Here is a 21,584-nt window from a genome sequence, read left to right on the forward strand (position 1 = left end):
GACTTTCTTAAATATTCCTTTATTTGATTTGATATCTATTCCTACAGAAAAAGTATGCTTCTCTGGTCTGGCTGATCAAAATATTAATCTTTCAGAACCTCCCTGGTTATTACAGCTTAGGAGATCATAATCCTTGTGGGGAGATGTGAGTGGAATAAATACAAACCGAATCCATATTTATTTGGATTAGCATTACATCATCATGGCAGAAATATCTAGAACATTACTTCATATCAGTGATCTTCTGGGATGTTAAAATAGATCTTGAAAAATTAGAGATTTCTTTTTCATGTAAATGTTGAATTCTCAATTACATATTCATCAAGCTAAGGTTTTTTTAGGGTCCAAATTGGAGCCAGTATAGTATGCAAATGTTTTAAATAGAATCATTTTAGTCTATTTCATCTTTCAAGAAGAAAATCACAGTGACGGAACTCCTGAAAGTATTTCTAAACGGGATGATAGATTTGACTTTTAGAAGATAATCTGACCTCAGGCTCTAGGACCTCAAAGCAATCAGACTACCAAACACAATACACATACACACACACACACACACACACACACACACACACACAATAACACAATACGGCCAAAAGCAAGTTAAGATGAGCTGCAGGAGCTTAATTTATGACATGGATAAAGAAGGCATCAAAAAAAGAGCTTACAGGTAACGGATTCCCATCTATTTAAAGACACATAATAGGAGGCACAGAGAGAAGTCAGATCTAGGAGATCAGTGGTAGAGTGTGAGTTCAGTGTTTAATGACTGTGGGTGTAGGTCTTGAGTCTTTTTAAAATCAATTAGCAGAGTACCCTGTTTCTCCCATTATCTATCATTTAAACCCTGGCAACAGCAACGAGGACTGCCAGGAATGTCCACAACTATCGCCCCCAGCTTGCCAGATCCTAAAGATGCCCCTACCTGGAAATGACAGCGTTTTTTCCCAAAGAAAGAGGTGCTGCTTTTTTTTTCTTTTTTCTTTTTGCGGTACGCGGGCCTCTCACTTGTGGCCTCTCCCGTTGCGGAGCACAGGCTCCGGACGCGCAGGCTCAGCGGCCATGGCTCACGGGCCCAGCCGCTCCGCGGCATGTAGGATCTTCCCGGACCGGGGCACGAGCCCGTGTCCCCTGCATCGGCAGGCGGACTCTCAACCACTGCGCCACCAGGGAAGCCCGAAAGAGGTGCTTTTAATTCACTGTTTATATAAATTGGAAAGCTTCAAATAAAAAAATGTTGTCAATGAAATCTCTTAGAAACCAATGCAAATCTACTTGCTGTAAAATCATTGCAAGGAACTTATATCCTGCATTCTGTATATCATCTAACTTTGTCCTTTACTTTCTTGCCAGAGACCTTTCAAAAGAAGAAATTTAGGTTGACTCCAAACTGAGTAACTTAGGACTTGCCAAGAAACCCCACCCCTACCCGCTACTGGACTAAAATGATCAATGATTGCAAGTAAAATATGAGAAAGGAAAGGAGGAAAATCAATGTGCTAACAGACCCTGAGCCTCCCTCATCGGAGCCCCCAAAACACAAATCCACGGTCAGGCAACGAGTGCCTTGAATGACTCTGTTCTTATGGTTAGCACTGCTATATGGGAACACAGACCAGTAGCGCATCCAGAGATTATGAGATATTTTCTTCCCAAGTAGTATATTAATGACATTTTCAGAGCATTCCTTAACTGTCTTTCACATGTTAACAGGAAGTCTAATACATATTATTTCTTTTTTATACTCTGCATTAACCAAAACTGAGTCAAATAAAATTTTGCCCAGAATGAATAAATGGAAGATATTTTTGTGATACTACTGATTCTAAATCAAAAAACAACAAAGTAAGTATGAGAACTCATATTGATGGTCGTTCCCACACAAACCAGGTGAAAAAAAAATTGAACATTTTTAAAACACTTCATTTTAATTATTCAAGGCTTTCAAAAGTAATGGAGTATATTGTCATGAATAATATAGATTATTGTCTTGTTGAAACACAAAGTGTATAAAATTAAGATGTATTTGAAATTTTGAGCAAAGGGCTTAGAGCTTGTGATATATATTTAGAAGAATGGGAGAAATAATTTTATACGTATATACATACATATGTGTGTGTGTCTATTTCATATTTTACTAAGTAAACAAAATCTCTGCTATTTTAATCTATGCCAAGATCTAATCTGATAATTAAGTCTCTAGTACGGATTGTATTGTTCTCCTCAACCACTCTTTGCTCCTCGAGGGAGAAGCACAATCTCCAGATACACACACACACACACACACACACACACACACACACACACACACAGGAAAAAGCCAAAAAAAAAATTGAGAAAATTTAGGTGATTGCCTGCCAAAATATATCATCCTTAAAATAATAATCCAAATAACTGATGCAAAAGTATTTTTTTCCTAAAATACCTAGATAATTACCACTTTCTCTTTTTACCTCATTAGCTGGAATATGAGTGTGTAAGGATATATTTACTCATATAATAAAATATACATATACTCAAAGTTCCCTTTGAGAAACTGTTCCTGTGTTTTCTAGCCATCTCTGTACCAAGTAAAATCCACACGTAAAAGAAAAGTTACATTTTCTTTCTATAAACCCCTACACTTACCTATAGCCATGCAGTCAATAAAGTTAAACAACAAATGCCAAAGAAAAAATGGGAAAGAAAAAAGTCTTGAACTCGTCATTTTAAAAAGCAGTAATAATATGCATTATTTTCTAGTTAGAGACAATATGTAGATGGTGAAGTTAAGTGTAATACACCTGAGCAAATTCTTGGGGAAGTGAATGACATTAGCAGCAAAGCGTTTAGAGTCAGGCAGACCTACATTCAAACTAAACTCCACACTTTATCATCTACTGCACATCGGGCAAGCTACACCACCTCTCTGAGTCTTTTAATTTCATCTGTAAATCTGGACTAATTATAGTACCTCTCATCATATTGTTGAGATGATTGAATGAGAAAATACATGCAACCAGCTAGCACCATGCCTGGTACATTGTTTGTTCTCAACAAATCGCAGCTGTTGCCATTATTCATAGTTCATTGTAGCCATTTAGAAGAATGGAAAAAATATCAGCATTCATACACCATTAGGTTAAGTGGATATTGCTATAAAATCATTACGCATCATGTGGGTTGAATTTTAAATGAATTTACTAGAGAAATACACTTACCTGTAAACATTGATAGTAAATAACAAATGCAAGCAACAATGAAAAACATTATATGGAATTACCTATCTCTTCCCACATCCTTACAAACATGCATGCTCTGCTTGGTGTTGGGTATAGTGAAAAGATTAATATATGCTGACTTCCAAAAACCAATGAAGAAAATGATTGTCAATTCAAAGTATGAAATTTCAATACTGAAATCTTAATAACATGTTTCTAATAGCATTCACATTTGCTTGGGATTTGTTTTATTGTCAATAAAAAAGTTTATTCAAATTATATATATTTCCGTACCTCAACCCATGGTCTATTTTCTGCAAGGCCAGCTCATCCTAGATGAGCTGGACTGAGTTTTAGCAACCCTTTTTCTGGAAAGCTTCCCTTGGCTACCCATCCATTAGGATCTCTCACTCTCTTCCATCTACCCTTGACTCCAAATTTAGGTATTCTTTTCTATCAATTCATCTTTCATAAAGTCCCCTGCATCTTCCCTTTCCTTTTCCTCTGCACTACCCTTTCCCCAAACCACACTGCATTACCTGCTGAACTTTATTCAACTGTTTCTTAAGTGTGTCTCCTAGCGATGGACCTTTCCTGCATAAAACGGCCAAATAGGTCTAAGAAGAGCTTTTATCAGGTAATTCCACTTTCAAAACGTTCAATGGCTTCCTGTTGCTAGGATGACTCGTAATAGCCAAACGTTTCGACCGTGAATGGGGATGTTATTAATGTTACTAATGGGCTTCAACCAGAACGATGCAGGCAAGCCAGGACTTACAGTGAACCAACCCATTGCCAACTCTGTGCTTTTCAAACTTTCTCACCTAAATATTCCTAAGAGTGGACTCAAAACTAAACTCTCAAATTCAAATTTGTTTTAAGTTTACACATTTAAAATTCTTGAAATTCTAACATTCTTGTATATATCCATGTTTTAATGTACACATAATGTTTTTAAGTCCCAGCAACCCTTTTACATGAGCAAAATTTCAGAACATCTTACCCAAAATCTTGGAGCCAAATTGACCTCAAAGAAGACTTACTATCAGGACACAACTTCTAAAAACCCTTTGTAGTGTAGTCTATGAAAAAGCTGTCTCCTGAAACACAGAGAAGGCCATTCGCAAAGACCTGGAATTGAATTATGCGCCCTGAAGTTGAGTTGAGTCAACCATCCTTATGTAAACTCACTGTTCCACTCACAAAAGTTTTCCATATGGTCTCTTTGTAAACCCATTTCCATGTCAACAATAACAAATATACCTCCTCTCTTCTTTGCTTTCCTCAACCCTACTCAGTCTTATGACCCTGGTCCATTTGCTCTGGTTGCCATATAAAATACAAGGTACCCAGTTAAATTTGAATTTCGCAAAAGCAAGGAATGGTTTTCAGTATGTCCCGTGCAATATTTGGATTAAAACTGAACTAGGTATCGGTATTTTTATTTGCTAAATCTGGCAACTCTAACTGTAAAGCCATTGCTGACCACCCTCCCTACAGCCCCAGGGCTTTGAGGTTCTTCTGAATTTCTAGTACAAATCATCTATCTCTATTTGACACTTACCCTATTTTGCATGTGTTTCTATTGCTTTTTATATCCATATATTTCATTTCCCTGACTTGAAAGCTCCTTAAGAATGAGGACACATATATTGTATCTCTTTTTAATTTCATAATGCCTCACAGAAACTCTTGACCATAGGTGGTGATCATAAATATTGATACTTGTCAATTGAGAGATTGATTTAAAATCAGGGCTTCCCTGGTGGTGCAGTGGTTGAGAGTCTGCCTGCCGATGCAGGGGACACGGGTTCATGCCCCGGTCTGGGAAGATCCCACATGCCGCGGAGCGGCTGGGCCCGTGAGCCATGGCCACTGAGCCTGCGCATCCGGAGCCTGTGCTCCACAACGGGAGATCAGTGAGCAAAATAGCCAACAACTATTTGCTAAGCAAGTGCTTTCTGTTCCATTCAGAACTATGCTGTAAATTATTTCATAAATGAGTAAGATGCAACATTTGCCTTCAAAGAGTTTAGTTTAGTAAACAAAACTTACGCATCAGAAACCAGTAGTGAATGATCTGAAACAGTATATAATCAAGTATAACAGTGTATAATCATGATTATGTAGTATAGCCTACTAAGGACAACAGGGGATGAATGTGGGGGTACCCCCGAAGAGAGGGAAACGCTGAAGAGGGGTGATCTGAATTGGGATTCAGATCTTGGGAAGGATGGAGATGAGTGGAGACGATTAGGAAGGGTAATGCCGTCTGGGGAAAGTCTTGGGCAACTGCAGCAAGTGGAAAGGAGACCCATCTTCACAGTATGCCTTTGCTGCATGGAAACAATCAGAATTTGCTTGTGCTGTGGTTGCAACTGGTTTTCATTTGCTTTTACAGCTTTAATCTGTTACCTCTCTATAAAATGGAAAATCTTTTTTTATTGTAAGTATAGTTGATTTACAATATTGTGTTAGTTTCAGGTGTACAGAAAAGTGATCCTGTTTTATATATTTTTCGGATTATTTTCCATTATAGGTTATTACAAGATATTGAATATTGTTCCCTGTGCTATACAGTAAATCCTTGTTGCTTATCTATTTTATGCATGGTAGTTTTTAATCTGTTAATCCCATACTCCTAATTTATCCCTGCCCCCTCCCTTTCCCCTTTGGTAACCATAAGTCTGTTTTCTATGTCTGTGAGTCTGTTTCTGTTTTAGATTAGATAGTCTGTTTCTGTTTTAGATTAGATTAGATTTCTGATATAGATTCTTTTGTATTATTCTTTAGATTCCACACATAAGAGACATCGTATAATATTTATCTTTGTCTGACTTACTTCATTTAGTATGATATTCTCTATGTTCATCCAGGTTGCTGCAAATGGCAGTATTTCTTTTTTATGGCTGAGTAATTTTCCATTATATATATATATACACTCTCTACATCTTCTTAAACCAGTCACTGGTTGATGGGAACTTGGGTTATTTCCATGTCTTGGCTATTGTAAATAGTGCTGCTATGAACATTGGGGTGCGTATATCTTTCCAAATTAGAGTTTTCATCTTTTCTGGATATCCAGGTATGGGATTCCTGGATCATACGGTATTTCTATTTCAGTTTTTTTAAGGAAAGTCCATACTGTTTTCCATAGTGGCTGCACCAATTTACATCCCTACCAACAGTATAGAAAGGTTCCCTTTTCTATGAGACAGAATATCTTTTATTTTGCTTTTGGATTGCCTTTCCCTAATAAAGTTGATGTCTTTAACATGTGCTTCTAATATGTGCTTAATTTTGCAAAATATTTTGGGTACCATTTGGTGTCCTCTTACCAGAAAAAGGTACAAGCCTACAAAGGCTTGCTGTTTTGGTTTTAATCAGTTCATGGAATTAAATGCATTGAACCACAAAATGCTTTTATGTGACAGATATTGTGATTCACGCTGAACATCCATGTGAAGATAGGCTTGGACCTTTATAAGTGACATAATTTTATTAACTAAATAGACACATAGGACAAAAAATATGGTTTCAGCCTTCTAAAATTCCAAAGGCATCCAGTAAAAATCTCTCAGAATGGGTGTTGGCAGGACTATTCTGGCACAAGGCAAATTGTGTTGCTTATTTTAAGGAAATAGCTAAATAGGGATGGAGATTCCTTTAGAGAGATGCTCTGGATGTATTAGGTTGAACCATATGCAGTATGACACTATTGGTCTTTGTGTATGGTTCAACGGTGTGCAAGCATGTCTAGCCCTCTTGGCACATTGAATCTCGTTCTGAAAGTAGAGCTAGAAGAAAGCCTCTTGGCAATCTTAAGACAGATTGATTTACTACATTTTATCCAGAGATCCCAACTTTGTCACTGGCCATATATGACTTCAGCCTCTGTGGGCCATTTCATTTGCAAAATTGATGGTACAATGGGTGGACAGTTGACTAAATGATCGCTTAGAATCCTCCCAACCTAAATTTCGGTAGCTCTAAAACATCCAGATACTGAATCTGTTTCCTACTGGCTAACCAAAGATGCACCTGGCAATAATGCCCAAACAATCTTCTGCAGATTCTCGCCTTGCCAAGGTACTCCTCTTCCATGGGTTACATAATGATCAGAAGATCCTGCCAAGAGGTACATGCCCCCTGTGAGGTTCAATATGTTAGGACATCACCATTTGTTTATACTTTCTCACAAGTCAGTGCACATTGTCTCTATTATTTTTCTTCCATTTTCCTTAATTTATTAATTTTGCTAATTATATAACCAACAAAGGTGAGAGGATCCCACCTCTTTATCCCCATCTGGTCGTCACTTGTCCCGGTGATGACCAACGTGATAAGAGGCCCTCTAAGTTTGCCTAGACAGGAGACCTCTTGAAGGACAAAGGGGAAAATGAAATGGGGGGTGGGGGGAGTCAAGGGGGAGGAAGGTCTGAACTCCAGCAGCTGCTAGGCATCCAAACTGAGTGTGCAGAGAGGAAGAGACATCCTTATCAGATCTCAGGTCCAGGTTTTTGGTGTGTGTGGAAAGAGGGAGATAAAAAAAAAGTGCACTTGGGATGAAGAGAAATAAGCAACATTGGCCCCTGCAAGATATATCAATATTTGCTTAATAACTATCCTGGTGAGTTCTCTGACTCTCCAAATGGGTATGTGGCCATTCAGGGTCAACCAGCAAAGGACACCTCCTGAAGCTGATTTATATACAACAGACCTGCGTGCAAATGTACTGGAATGGACCTTTCTCTTTGCCCATTTTGTCTGTTTCTGCTTCCTCTGTATCTTCCTGTCTCTCCCTCCTACCCTGCTGGATCTCATTTCCTTCTACCTTCCTTTCTTTCTCTAGCTCCCTTTCTCTCACTTCTTATCTAACCTGCAACAATTTGTGTTTTATGTCCTCTGTACTAAGGAATATGCACCCCAGAGTCCGTTTCCATCTTTCATTCATTTATATTTTGTGAAAGAGAGCAGTGTCCCTGGCAACATTCATTCTTCAGGAGGCTACAATTATTACTCAGGTTAAAAGAAACGTTCAGAAGAAATTCAGAAAATGATAGATACTAATCTTGAGCCTTTTGTTTCAGCCTACAAGGAAAAAATGAAGGAGCTGTCCATGCTGTCACTGATCTGCTCTTGCTTCTACCCGGAACCTCGCAACATCAACATCTATACTTACGATGGTAAGATGCCTACAATAGAAATGCCCCTGCTGGCTGGATCAGTTGGCAAAGCTTGGATATATTTGTTTCTGTCTCAAAGTTCCTGATATAATTAAATCAATATTTTGTGGATATTACTATTGACCTGCCGGGTCTAGCTAATGGGCCTTATTGATTGCCGTTTGCTCAAAACAGTATGAGTTTGATGCTAATAACAGCACATTAGTGTCTGTTAAGAAACATGGCTGAGTGCTTATTAGCCATTGCATCCAGCATGTCAACAACCACAATATGTCCGAGGCTTTTCTTTGCAAATAACACGATATGCTAAGCTGTAATTAGAGATCACAATTTGCAAGAAAATGCTTTGTAGTTAGAAAACTCAGGAGAGAAAATCAACCACCATCACAGTTTTTTAGTGTAGTCTTTACAAAATCCCCGTATTTTGTGTGTGCTGTCAACAACCTAATAAGTTCCAGTAGTAAAACCGACCTATGAAGCCCCAGATAAAGAGGATTTTAAAAGAAAATCCTAAAGAACTGGCATAGCTATGAACCTTATTTTGCAGTAAAACCCTTTTGGTTTGATTTATCCTGATTCATACGACTTAATTTGATTACCTTCCTGGTTCTGCCAGTACCTGCATGACCTCGGGCAAGTAACTTAGATTCTTTGAGCCCGATTTAACTCTAATATCCTCCTCCCAGTGGTGTTGTGGGTTTAAATGGTTTCATGTTTAGCATAGAGCCTGGCCTCTTGTAAGCATTCAAAATGGTAGCTGACATTATCAACAATACCATTTTTACGTAATTCAGTCCATTTAATCAAAATGTTTGGTGCAGTTATATATGTAGTAGAAAAAGCTGAGGCATATCTGGCTACCTGTTTGGCTCACAACGATTTTCTTTTCCACATGTATAAGGAAATACATTAAAGGTAAGGTGAAAGGATCTATGGCAGTTAACCCCTTCTATACCTTTAAAATATTCCAGGACTCAAAGACGTTTTTCTTTCAAACTGATTCTGCCACGGCACAAGCATCATAAATATGAATTAACTGTTTCACAAGGAAATGTCTTCCATGCAAAAAGATTTTGGTTTCCAACCAAAACTCTCTTTAGAATGCAGGTCCCACGCCTACTTCGTATAAGTTCATTCAGTCAACAAATACACTGGTCCTATCCTTAATCTGCTAAATGTGGCTGTGACTAGTAATCCAGCTATGTTTCTTCTGAGACTGTATCTCACCATGTGTTGTCACTGAGGCTCCAGTGATGAATGCAGCTCAGGCCTCTTCTTCAAGGCACTCATGGCCTAGTAGAAGAGAATTACAGCATACGAATAACCAGTAAGTGGAACTCAGTGTGATTATTTGCTAAGGCAGCATTTACTGGTAGGACACAGAAGACAGGGATGGTTTCTGCCCTCTTAGGGACTGGAGAGAGGGAAACGAAAATCAAAGGTTATATATAAGCTGAGTCTTAGAAGTCAAATAGACAATTCAACATAGCTCATGAACTGCTTCCTAAAAGAACTGGTAGAGAATTTCAAATTCCCAATGTCTTTAACCTTGTCTTCTCTTTCTATATTAGGTAATAATGTGAAGTGTTTATTGTAGACAAATATTATCACAAGAATTAATAATTATTATTATTTACATTTATAAACACTAAGTGCTATGGCCCGTGCTTTACATTGAGTATCCTTTATATCTTTTTTTCGGAACACCTTTACAATTTAGTTTTTTTAACAGCTGTATTGAGGTAACTTACAAATCACTGCACATATTTAATGTATATAATTTGATTAATTTGGACAAGTATCCTTCATCTTTTAATCTTCACAACAGTCTTATGAGAAAGGTGCCTTTTATCTCCATCTTTCAGATGAGGAAATGAAAGCTTAAAGAAGTGAATTAACCTTCCCAGTATCACACCCTAGTAAGCAGGGCTTACTATTTGGATGCAAATACAGGCAGTTCTGATTTCAGTGTCTCTAACTCTATCCATTTAAAATCCCATCGCCTCATCAAATAAGTGATTTTTATTTGCCTCTGTTCTGTTGAAATCCTTTTCCATAAATTTACACACTTTTTATAGAATTGTACTTAAGATATAAGTACAAATTTGGATGCCTTCAGGAAGATTTAAAATATTTTTACCTTTGTGAAAAAAGCCACATCATTTTTAACATACCTACTGAATTGACTTTGTCTATATGATCTGTTAGCATTCACAGATCTAAGTAAGTAAGGTCAGTTCCTGTTCACCTGGGGTCTTACCTGACCACAAACTGAAAGTGCACTAACCAGGCTGCTAAAAGAACGTTAATGGAAGCTAATTTATAATTCTTCTCTGCTCTGCTCTAGTCAGAACTAGCCTGGAGACCTGGCCAGCTTGGTTGCCACAATTTTCAAGGGACATTAATAAATTAGTGAGTCCTGTGAGGTTAGGGAGTGATGCAGTAGTAAAGATCTAGAAACCGTGTCACTTTAGGACACTGAGGATGCTTTAGACTGGGGAAAAAATTTGAAATGGAAAATCATAACTCTTTTCAAATACTATTGTGATGCACAACAGAGACTGGCCTGACTTTGGGTGGGTTTAGAGGACAAAACAAGGACTGGGGGGCCGAAATGAGAGGGGTGTAGTCTGGGGTTCAAAATAAAAAACAGTCATCTAAAAGTTAGAGCTGTCCAATGAGCTTTTAAAAATCAGTATATTTTACTAAGCTGTAAGTTGTGTAATTACACTAATATCCTAGCAGGTGCTAGCTACACTCTATTTTATATTATAAATGATATTATTTTACATTATACATTATTATTTTACATTATAAATTATATTATGCATTTTCAGGTTTCTGCCCATTTAATTACTATGCATATTATGCAGCTATTGAGTTTAAATAGTTTTAAAATGTACAGAGTGTATAAATTAGATAAGCAGAAGTTGCCCCCTCCCTCCCCTACTACAATGCCTCTTCCCCCGGTTCCTGTCTACAGCTGAGGGATGATGAAGAAGGACATTCTAAGTAGCAACAAAGTAGAAGCAAAGAGATTACCATGGTACCCTGTCTTATTGTCTTCATTAGACTATAAGCACCTTGAAGACAGGGACCCCCATCACAGTGTCCTCCCCAGAGTGGACATTACACTGCTTGATGACTCAGATCAACAGACACACTGAAGGGCAAACCAGGAACCAGCAGGATGCCTTTGCACATGAGCCTTGACTGCTGCAGGTATTTCCAACCATTCAGGGAGCTGCATCGGTTCCAACACAGCTCCTGTGATTTCTAACCACAGGATTAGGTGTGAGAACTGGAGGACTTGGTTATTTTCCTCATTACGTAATCTGAAAATGTTTCCAGCTTTGCTAATTTCCAAAACAATAAATAAATCTAAATTTGTGCTCCTTGGTTTTCATATGAGGCTCATATTTATTCAAAAGGAAAATAAAGTTAGTTCAAAATCGATTCAGGCTCTTTTTTTCTGGGCACGTCTACCATGATTCAACTCCCTATGGACATTATTGAATTTCCCCACACTGTAAATATTTATCCAGTTAAAATATATCTATAATTATACGAAAGAAAGAGGTCTTATATGTTCAAACGATGTAGAGTAAATGATCCTATGCAGCATTTTACTCATCTTTGCCAGAATAACAAGGCTACTTTTAATTGCCAGAATTCAAAGTGTTTTAGTAAACCCATGCCTGTGTTCTGTGTGCCTAACCTTCTCAAATATTCATCTCTCAGATATGGAAGTGAAGCAAATCAACAAACGTGCCTCCGGCCAGGCTTTTGAGCTGATCTTAAAGCCACCATCTCCTATCTCAGAAGCCCCACGAACTTTAGCTTCTCCCAAGAAGAAAGATCTGTCCCTGGAGGAGATCCAGAAGAAACTGGAGGCTGCAGAGGAAAGAAGAAAGGTAACTTTTTCCATAGGTTTTTAAATTCTGCTCTCTCTTTTCCTTGCCTTCTCTCTCTCCTCTTCTCTCTCCCTTCTCCTCCCCAACCCCTCCACTTTCACACACACACACACACACACACACACACACACACACTTCCATCAGAAGTTCCAGGAGACAATGATGCCTGAACCTGCACATGTAGGTCTTCTAGACATAGATCCAGGCTACTTCAAGTAAAAACTGTTGCTTTGAGGCTAGTTAAAACCAAACATCTCAGACACTGAAAGAACTTCAGTGCCCTAGTGCCCTCCCCCCATCTTGGACCCATTTTGATAAAAGCCTCCCTGCCTTAGCCTATCCTTGCTGTCAAGAAAGCACAGCCTTAGGTACTGTAACTCCAGGGGTTGTGGTGGAGAGAGGTGCCCAAGTGGTGAGTCCTCCCTCTCAGACTCTGCGTCCTGCCCCAAAGCATAGTACATGGTTTTCCTCGGAACTAGAAAGCACCAGATACTCCCTCTGAGATATTTCCTGCCCAGAAACACTGTTCACCCCAGGGTAAGGGCCAGAAGCTTGCCCCTGTCCCCAAGGCCTCCCTCCCTGTCCTTGAAGTTGGTTCATCCAAGATCAGAACCCTCTCGGGAATATATGAGTATCTTCCTCTACCCATTTCTAAGCCTTGATAGCATTTTTTTCTTTTTTCCATTGGTCCTTGTTTGTATTAAAGAGCTTTTTCTTAGAGCTAAATCTTTAATTTTCCACAATCAGCTGAATAAGAAAAGCCAAGGGTATTAAAAATGGAGGGCATGCAGAAATCCCTAAGACTGTATACATAGAGACAGAAGTTATGTCTGAAAATGTGCGTATCAGCTGTGTGATTATGGGGGTACATCCCATCGAGACGCTCTTGATTAACCCAAATGAATTACTGCAGGTAATTCATTCCTATGTTGTATTTTCCACTGACTTTATCATGATATATTTTTAGAATCATGTAGTCACTAAGAATATGCTCCATGAAAGGTCTCGTGATTTAAGTGGAAACTCTGCATTTATAATAATTTTTAAATTTTATTTAGATGTTTATAAAAAGTTAGCCAATACATTAAACACTTTTATGTTGGATACTTACAAAGAAAAGGAAAATAGTCCTTCTCCTAAAGACTGAATTCTCTAACAGGGAGTGCAGAACAAACCCAAATGTGTGTGTATGTGTATGTGTTTATATATACCTACATGCACACACACACACACACACACTCACACATATGTACATACATAACTATAGCATCCAATAACAAGGCTCAGAGATTATAAATCCTAGATTAAGTTTTCTGAACCAAAAATACTTTTTGTTTTCATCTTTGTGGTTGGAAAATCTTCTTATATTGTGTAACTTTCTGATCACAATTTCAATTTTTACTCAGGTGAAGTTCTCTTTGCATCCAGTGAGTATTTCTTTACATATTATTTATTGTATTTGACCAATTACTGTTGTTATAAATTTGGATTTCAAAGGAAGGAAACTAAGCTACTAACCCAAGCAGACATACAGGAAGTTGCTTTAGAAATATTTATCATTTTTTTGTTGCCATTTATAGCTTTCTTCTCATAGTAAAACTGAATTAACGTATTCAGAGTTACAGTCCTTGGAGACTGTCGCCAACAAATATGAATGACTAACTACAATAGTAGAGAGCATGTTACAGTCAAGGTAATTTAAGTTCTCACCGAAGCATTGGCATCTTATAGCTAACAGTTGTAAGTAGAGGTCATAGGTTGACATATGGAGATGCCATGACTTGAATAGAAGTCAGTAACTGACCTGAAATTGAAAATTAAAGATGAAAATTCAACATCATAGTTCAGATGTTGCTGGTATATTTAATTTGAAGGAAATTATTAAAAGAAAAAGAACACAGAGATGATCAAAATTAACTGGATGTTCTCATAGAATTCCCTGAGTTAACTAATTACTGATTCTGGTAAAATTCATGTACTCTGACAACAATAAATTATCAACAATTACACATTTAAACCATTGAATTTAACTAGAAATTGGCCATGTGACTAAAAGACATCTGCAAATGTAATCATCCAGCATTGCGACACCCAGGAAAAATATTCTTTGGAGCCCTTTAAAATCAGTATTCCGTCACATTTCTGCTCTTACTAAAATTTTCAAAAAAATCATTATATAGAGTATGTCCAGGTACTAGGGTTTTAATTAGAAGAAAATACAACTAATTAACAGAAAGTGACAGCTTAAGAAATCATTAATTGATTTTTTTCTATTGGGTTGTACTGACTTAATTAGCACTTATTTGAAGAACTGTTAATTCTCTTTAAAGAGAATTCTTTAACTTCTTTAATTCTCTTTAAAGAGCCTTTAGCAAGTGCATATATCTCAGTAACTATCTAAGTGAGGATATGCATATAACCAAAACCCAACTCAACTAAATGAAGCAAAAAGAGGGTATGGGACTAAAATCCTCAGAGTGGTTACAGCTTCAAAAACAGCTTGATCCAGGAGCTCAATATTTCTTTTTACATTTATCATTTATTTCTGCAACTAATTGGTCTCAATACCAAGGATTTTTTGTTTCAGTCAGTCCCAAATTATTTTTCTCACAAATTAGCAACTCCAGCAGAAAGAGAGCTTCTCTTTCCTAATAGTTCTAACAGAAGTCTTAGAATTGAGTCTCAGTGACCTGTGCCAGGTCACATGCTCAACCCAGTAAGATGGTACTAAATAAAGCAGGACAAAGAGAATTGGTAGTTCTGGGGCGAAAAGTGCTATTCATATGGGGTGGTCAGAAAAGGCCTCTTGAATATGAGAACATTTGAAAAGAAGCATGAAGATAGTGAGGGAAAACATTTGAAAAGAAGGCAAGAAGGTAAGGAGTGAGCCATGGGACTCTTCTCTGGGGGACAGAGTTTGAAGTAAAGAGAACAGCAAGTGCAAAGGCCCTGAGGTAGGAGTATGCTAGGACTATTCGAGAGATAACACAGAGGACAGTATGGTGGGAGCAGAAGGAGCAAGGGGAGACTGAGGTATGAACTGAGGTTAGAGGCTTTTTTTTTTTTTCTTTTTAGCGGTACGCAGGCCTCTCACTGTTGTGGTCTCTCCCGTTGCGGAGCACAGGCTCCGGACGCGCAGGCTCAGCGGCCATGTCTCACGGGCCCAGCCGCTCCGCGGCATGTGGGCTCTTCCCGGACCAGGGCACGAACCTGTGTCCCCTGCATCGGCAGGCAGACTCAACCACTGTGCCACCAGGGAAGCCCTAGAGGTAGCATTTTTAAGGACTCTGAATTCAAATGAAAAAGAAGTTCATTGGGAAGATGAAACCATTTCACTCCTTGTGAATCACAGCCTCTGTTCAGAGAAATATCTACTTTAAAAAGCTGGGTGACTAGAAAAATAAATAGTGTTAGATAAATAGAGAAGACATGAAAGTGTGCTAGACGTAGAGAATTGTTCCAGAACTAAGGATACCCAGAGGTGAGAGTGCAGAAAGTGTGTTTTCAGGGCAGTGGGTAGACCAGTAGTTTGGGCTAGTGGCCTTGGGTAGGGAGTAGTGAGGTGAGATTGTGGAGGGCCTTCAATGCTAGGTTAGGTATTCAAACTCTATTTTATCTAAGAAATGAGGAGTCACTAAAGGCTTTCAGAAATACTCAGATGTCCAACCTAGCCGAGTGACCGGCAGCACTTATATTGCCCTGGTTCCATTTCCTTTCCTACAAGCTAAAAGTCTGTAAAGATTCCGCCTACCAAACATAATACATTTAAATAAGTATTAATCAATTCCTTTTGTCATGGTTATAATCAAAGCATCTATAACTGCCAATTAATATTTTTGATTATCATAAAATAAGCATTCTCTCACTAAATTAACATAATTCTAACTCAAAGTAAGGATTAAGATAGACACAGAGGTATTTCACAGAGGTGAAATATGGCTCCTGATAGGGCTTTTAAAACAAAAAGGTTATGAGACCCCTCCCCGTCCATTAGTACCCTTGAAAGACTTGCTTCTGGGACCTGAGTTTAGAGATCATGTCTGGGAAGCAGTGACCTACCTCGGCCGTGCTGCTGGAGCCTGCTGGATCTAGAGCTGGAGGGCTGTCACTGACTCATCTCCGTGTGGGCTCCAATTCACTTTGTGTTCGATGTTTTGGCAGTTTCCCCAATTCCTCACTCCATCTGTTGATACTATTGCAGCACTGACCATCTGATCACTACGTTAAATGCTCCTCCGTTAGGCTCCTTTGAACCAGAATTAATGCTCCATTGATCAGTTGTAGAAGATTATTATAAAAGGAATAAGTCCTTTTTCTGATTTTTTTCTTCCTTCTTTGATTATCTCCGAGAATCAGTATTCACCTCCATGAGACCACATTACCTCATGAGGTCAGATTTGAAGCTCATTATTTGAAATTAAAGTTTCCATACAGCAGCTTACCCATGTGGATGAAATGATATGAACTCTTCGGTTATCCATCCATCTATCCATCTATCCATTTATTCATTCAACAAACATTTAGTGAGAGGCAGCAGAGCTAAGCCAACCATACATTCCAGCTGGCCCAGGACAACCCCAGCTTATTCCTACTGTTTGGTTATCATTATTATCTCAATCTCGTAAGTATCCCAGTTTGGACAATAAATTATTGATATGGCAAGAGAAGCACAGTGTTTAAGAACATCTTTAAAAGCATAGTGGTTAAGAACACATGGTTAAGAGAATGTCTGTGATCAAAGTCTGGTTTCGCCACTTAATAGCTGTGTGACCTTGGGCAAGTCCCTAATCTCACTATGTCTTATTTTATCCATCTGTAAAATGAGACTAACAATAGGACCTACATCCTGGAGTTATGGTGAGAATTAAAAGAGTTATTCCATATCACAAGCGCTGTGAAAGTGTCAGCTATTATCGTGTAAAAACACATCCAATTCCAACCTCACAGAGATGATGATCTAGCAAACTCATGATTTCATAAAGAAAGCTTCTCATTAACACAGATGCTGAAATGTTACTGTATAATACATTTCATAAATATTTTTAAACATTTTAAAATATTAGTTATCAAATTACAAAGGTGGTTTGATAGGTAACAGATATATAAATAGTTCATCCCAACTAAAAGTGGCTTGAAAAAATTAGTATTCTTAAAAAAAAATGATGAAAACTTAAGGAATTGAATGATATTGATAAAATCTCATGCTAAAATCAATTAAATTAAAAAGAAAGTTATTCAAACCACTCCAGTAAACTATAATTGGCATACTGACAATACTGGCACCATCAACTCCAAAGTCATCGAACCTCCGAAAGAAATCTGTGTTGGTTATTTTTAATAACATGGCCTCGAAGTGGACCATTTGTCACCAAACATGATAGACTTACCTTTTCCATTTGTCGGCATCTCACATTGTAGATGGCAACTAAAGTTGAATCCAGTAAAAGAGGGGTGGTTTGTATAGCAATGATTAGGAGCTAAAGTGCTGGATTATTCACAATTCAACATTCAGGAAGTGTTCTGCTCCTTAGAGAATGTGACATATGGTCCACAGACTCTTCCCGTGTGTGAAGAGCACCCCCGTGATTCTTTTCCTAGGAGTTAACCACAGTAAATGCACTACAGACTCTGGCAGAAGGACTCATGCTAAAGGTGTTTAGATTTCACTCATTTTAAATTTCTTATTATACTTCTGACTCTTCAACACATAGTGAATTTTAAACCCTTTTGTTTTACATAATTATACTCAATCATCATATTTAACAAGGCTTTATTTGTGACTTTAGCTGGGTTAATAATGTATTTTCATTGTTAACAGTAAAGCAAATAATTAGAGACACATCATTTAACCTACTACCGTAAAAGCACTTAGGTACTAGGAGATCTAGCGTCTGATAAATGGTTCTAGAAGGCAAGAAATATATCCAAATGATGAAAAGGGACAAGAAATAGAGAGGTATGGGGACCTCCCGGCAGTCTAGTGGTTAAGGCTTCACCTTCCAATGCAGGGTGAGGGTTCGACCCCTGGTCAGGGAGCTAAGATCCCACATGCCTCGCGGCCAAAAAACCAAAACGTAAAACAAAAGCAATATTGTAACAAATTCAATAAAGACTTTAAAAATGGTCCATATCAAAAAAAAATACTTTAAAAGAAAATAGAGGTAGAAACGTGTATACTTCAGGACACATAGAAATAAAAACTAGCACTATCTAAAATATAGTCTTAAATCTCCTCTGTGTACACAAAGTAAAATGAGTTTTATTATACCACTTAACTCAAATTTATCTTCCATTTCATTATACAGTAATTAAATGCTTATACTCAGTAATATAAGAAATGGTAATGAACCTCTTTGGAAAATTATATAGTTAAAGTGTTCCTAAATGTACAATAATTCTTCTCACCATCTCATTATTTTTCCCTTCACGTATGTCTCTTGTAATTATTTCAGTGATACTGAGTTCAGTGTGAGGAAATTTATGCCCAGAATAGGTGTTCACCATCCTTGTGGCTCCGCTATTACAATAGCAAGATGGAGATGTTCTTCATCTTCCAGAACATCATGCTGGATGTCTTAGCTCTATAAATACTTTGCCTTGACATTCGCATTATACCTGAATCATGCCCTCATTTTCTATTTCCGCATTTCAGTGACCTTCCACATTAGGTACATGCTATTCAGAAATGGTCCTCCGTGGTCAGATCCTTTTCCCTTAAACAATTTAGTTTTAACAACGTTTAGCAAATCTCACCTCTCCAGCCTCCCTATAAGTCGATCAAGATTCCTTTCTGCTAATCTGCCCAAACAAGGAATAAAGTAAGAATACCTATTCGACCACGTAGCAAAAACTTTACTCCGACCGAAATGAAGGAAAATGCTTCTACTTTTATATATCACATCCTCACACTCATTTTCTGTTTTAAGGCAGTTTTCTGGACAAAATACTTATTTGCTTATTGATAGAAATATTAGAATCAGGACCAGTGAGGCTGTGACTGGGGGGATTAGAGCTGTATTCATAGAATCAATTTCTCCCCAGGAACTAAGTTAGAGGTTATAGGTGGTGATATCTGGAGGCCAGGCTATGTAAGAAGGAAGAAGAATTATGACTCTCTGAAGCAGTGGAGTTCCAGAGACCCTAGGAACTGAGGTCAAAGCCCTCAAGGCTGTTAGCTCCATGGAAGAATTTAAGAGTTGAGTACGTACGAGGAAGAATCAAAACAGGGAGGCAGACGTATTTTCTTGGTGAGGAATTCTTTCCATAATCAACTTCTCATCCTGTATTTTTTTTGCATGGACTTGAGCTTTAAATATTTGAAACATATATAATTATTAGATCCTACTAATGCATGAGTTGAGGCAATGGTGGTTATAACAACCCCTACCAGTGCGTAAGGAAAGGCTCCATGGAGTGGCCCTGAAGGGTGGCCTGGCCCAGTTAGGCAGGTCTTCATCACTGAGCAGCGGCCTCACGTGAGAACGTTCTGTACTGCCTTCTGTTTCTGTTTCACCCCATTAATTGTGCTAAAGGAATGCACTTGACACCTAGGCTGGGTAATCTCATTTAGCCCCAGTGGCTGCAAAAGTACTAACGCCATTCACTGAGGCATTTCGAACTGAGCCAAATGCCACACTCCACAAATGCAATAGGCCTCCCTCCTTTCGTGATTATGGGCCCCCGAGGGAGTCTGTGTTCACACAGACCAAATGTGTCCCACCAAGGCAAGAGATCTGAAAAGGAATGTATTGCTCTATTACCCTTACAATGCCAAGGCCTTCCCTTCTCAATCCTGTTCCCCTGCTGTCTCCCGACTGGTTTCGGCTCTTCCACAAAAGAAAATTAAGAGCACAAATATAAACATCAAGTTACAACACGATTTCACAAAGTGCCAAAGTTAATTTGAGCATCTGAAAATTAAAAACGACGCAGTTGCTTCTGGACAACTATCCACGGTAACTCTGCGAGAAAGGGCCACAGAAAAATCCAGGTAGATCCTATCCAGGGCAGTGCTGGAAGCACTGATCTGTGGGAGAAAGAGGCGGGGAAAGGAACTTACTAACATACCGAGCAGAAAGTTCACGTATCTACTGGCTTCAGCAGCCTTGGCTGATGGACCATGTCTTACGAGGAATACAATCTAAAAGCACTGCTGTAGAGGATTTTGAAAAATTTTGTTTTGCTTTATTTTGATTGATTTGGTGTTCTTTGGTTTCCTGAAGCTGCCCCACCGTTTTCTGCCCATGACAAGAGACACCTAAGGCCCCAATCTTATCCATAATTCTTGGACACATTGCACCCTTGTTTTGTGATAACCCAGACTTCTCTCCCTCAAAAAGTTTTCTGGACTTAGGTTACGTAAATTGAATTGAACTTTCTGAAATGAAAGATCAAAGTCATTTCCTCTTACTTCTTTGTGGTGCTTCCTTAACCGTGAAAATTCTTAGCAGTACAGCCCCATTCAGTGTACGTGTGCTGGTGGAGAGGACGGAGTTAAGGAAGGGCTGACTGTCACCAACCACGAGGACCCCTGAATCTGCTCACCGTCCATAACTAAAGGAATGTGAACAGATATCCTGCACACGTGAGATAACCAAGATTCTGCATCTGAGCTTAGGTGTAGCAGGAGGTTCAATTGCCGTCCTCTCCTGTCACAAGTGTTTTGAGTTTTCCTTTCAATAATAATGGCTGCCGTTTGCTCAGTACTAACTTCCTCCATATTAGACACTGTGCTGAATCCCTAGCAAACATTATTTCATTTGATGCTGACAAATAGTCCTATGAGATAGCTACTATCTTCATGCATATGCCAAAAAAATAATTTCGTGAAGACTTTTCTCAGAGAGAAACTTTAAACACACACACACCTTTTGTCAGTCTCTCTTTCCCTGTGTCACGATTCAGTAGTCCTGGTAGCAGTAGATAAGCAAAATCCATGTAGGATGTTTTACCAATAGCCCCACCTAGAGGCAGGAGGATGAATAAACTAGAAAATATTTTTTCATGTTTTTTCCAGAAAGGCTCCATTTGATCTTGAACTTACTTTGTGTTAACATTTTATCATTTTTCATAGTAGATTTTTTGCAAGCTATAACAAAGCAAGAATGAAATGGGTCCACTAAAGATGTCAGTGAAACGATTACGGGGTTAAAACAAGAAGTGGGGCTGGTTCCCAGAACTGTCTGTTTAATCTCCAATGAGTCACTAGACATATTCCTGATAAACTTCAGAATAACCACATCAACAAAGACTCTTAAGGCTGTCTGATTTTACCATTCCTGTAG

The 21,584-nt window shown here is 38.4% G+C and overlaps 1 protein-coding gene and 1 long non-coding RNA gene across 3 annotated transcripts in view; one reads left to right on the forward strand and one right to left on the reverse strand.

Annotated features, from left to right (window-relative positions):
• Positions 1-21,584, forward strand: part of STMN2 (stathmin 2) — a 52,182-nt gene that overhangs the window by 20,552 nt on the left and 10,046 nt on the right. The window contains exons 2-4 of one of the 2 annotated variants that reach the window (XM_073794540.1): positions 1,354-1,462; positions 8,291-8,386; positions 12,128-12,300. In XM_073794540.1, the coding sequence (XP_073650641.1) occupies positions 1,453-1,462; positions 8,291-8,386; positions 12,128-12,300 (279 nt within the window). In that variant the 5' untranslated portion in view covers positions 1,354-1,452. The remainder of the gene's footprint in view (positions 1-1,353; positions 1,463-8,290; positions 8,387-12,127; positions 12,301-21,584) is intronic. The other variant, XM_019926271.3, reaches the window with a different exon arrangement.
• LOC117308704 (uncharacterized) lies at positions 11,787-20,555 on the reverse strand. Its single transcript, XR_004522868.2, has 3 exons — positions 16,360-20,555; positions 14,011-14,104; positions 11,787-12,280 (listed from the first exon to the last, which is right to left on the reverse strand). It is a non-coding gene; the product is annotated as an uncharacterized lncRNA (long non-coding RNA).

Source organism: Tursiops truncatus, chromosome 17, assembly GCF_011762595.2.
Source record: "Tursiops truncatus isolate mTurTru1 chromosome 17, mTurTru1.mat.Y, whole genome shotgun sequence".
NCBI classification, from domain to species: Eukaryota; Metazoa; Chordata; class Mammalia; order Artiodactyla; family Delphinidae; genus Tursiops; species Tursiops truncatus.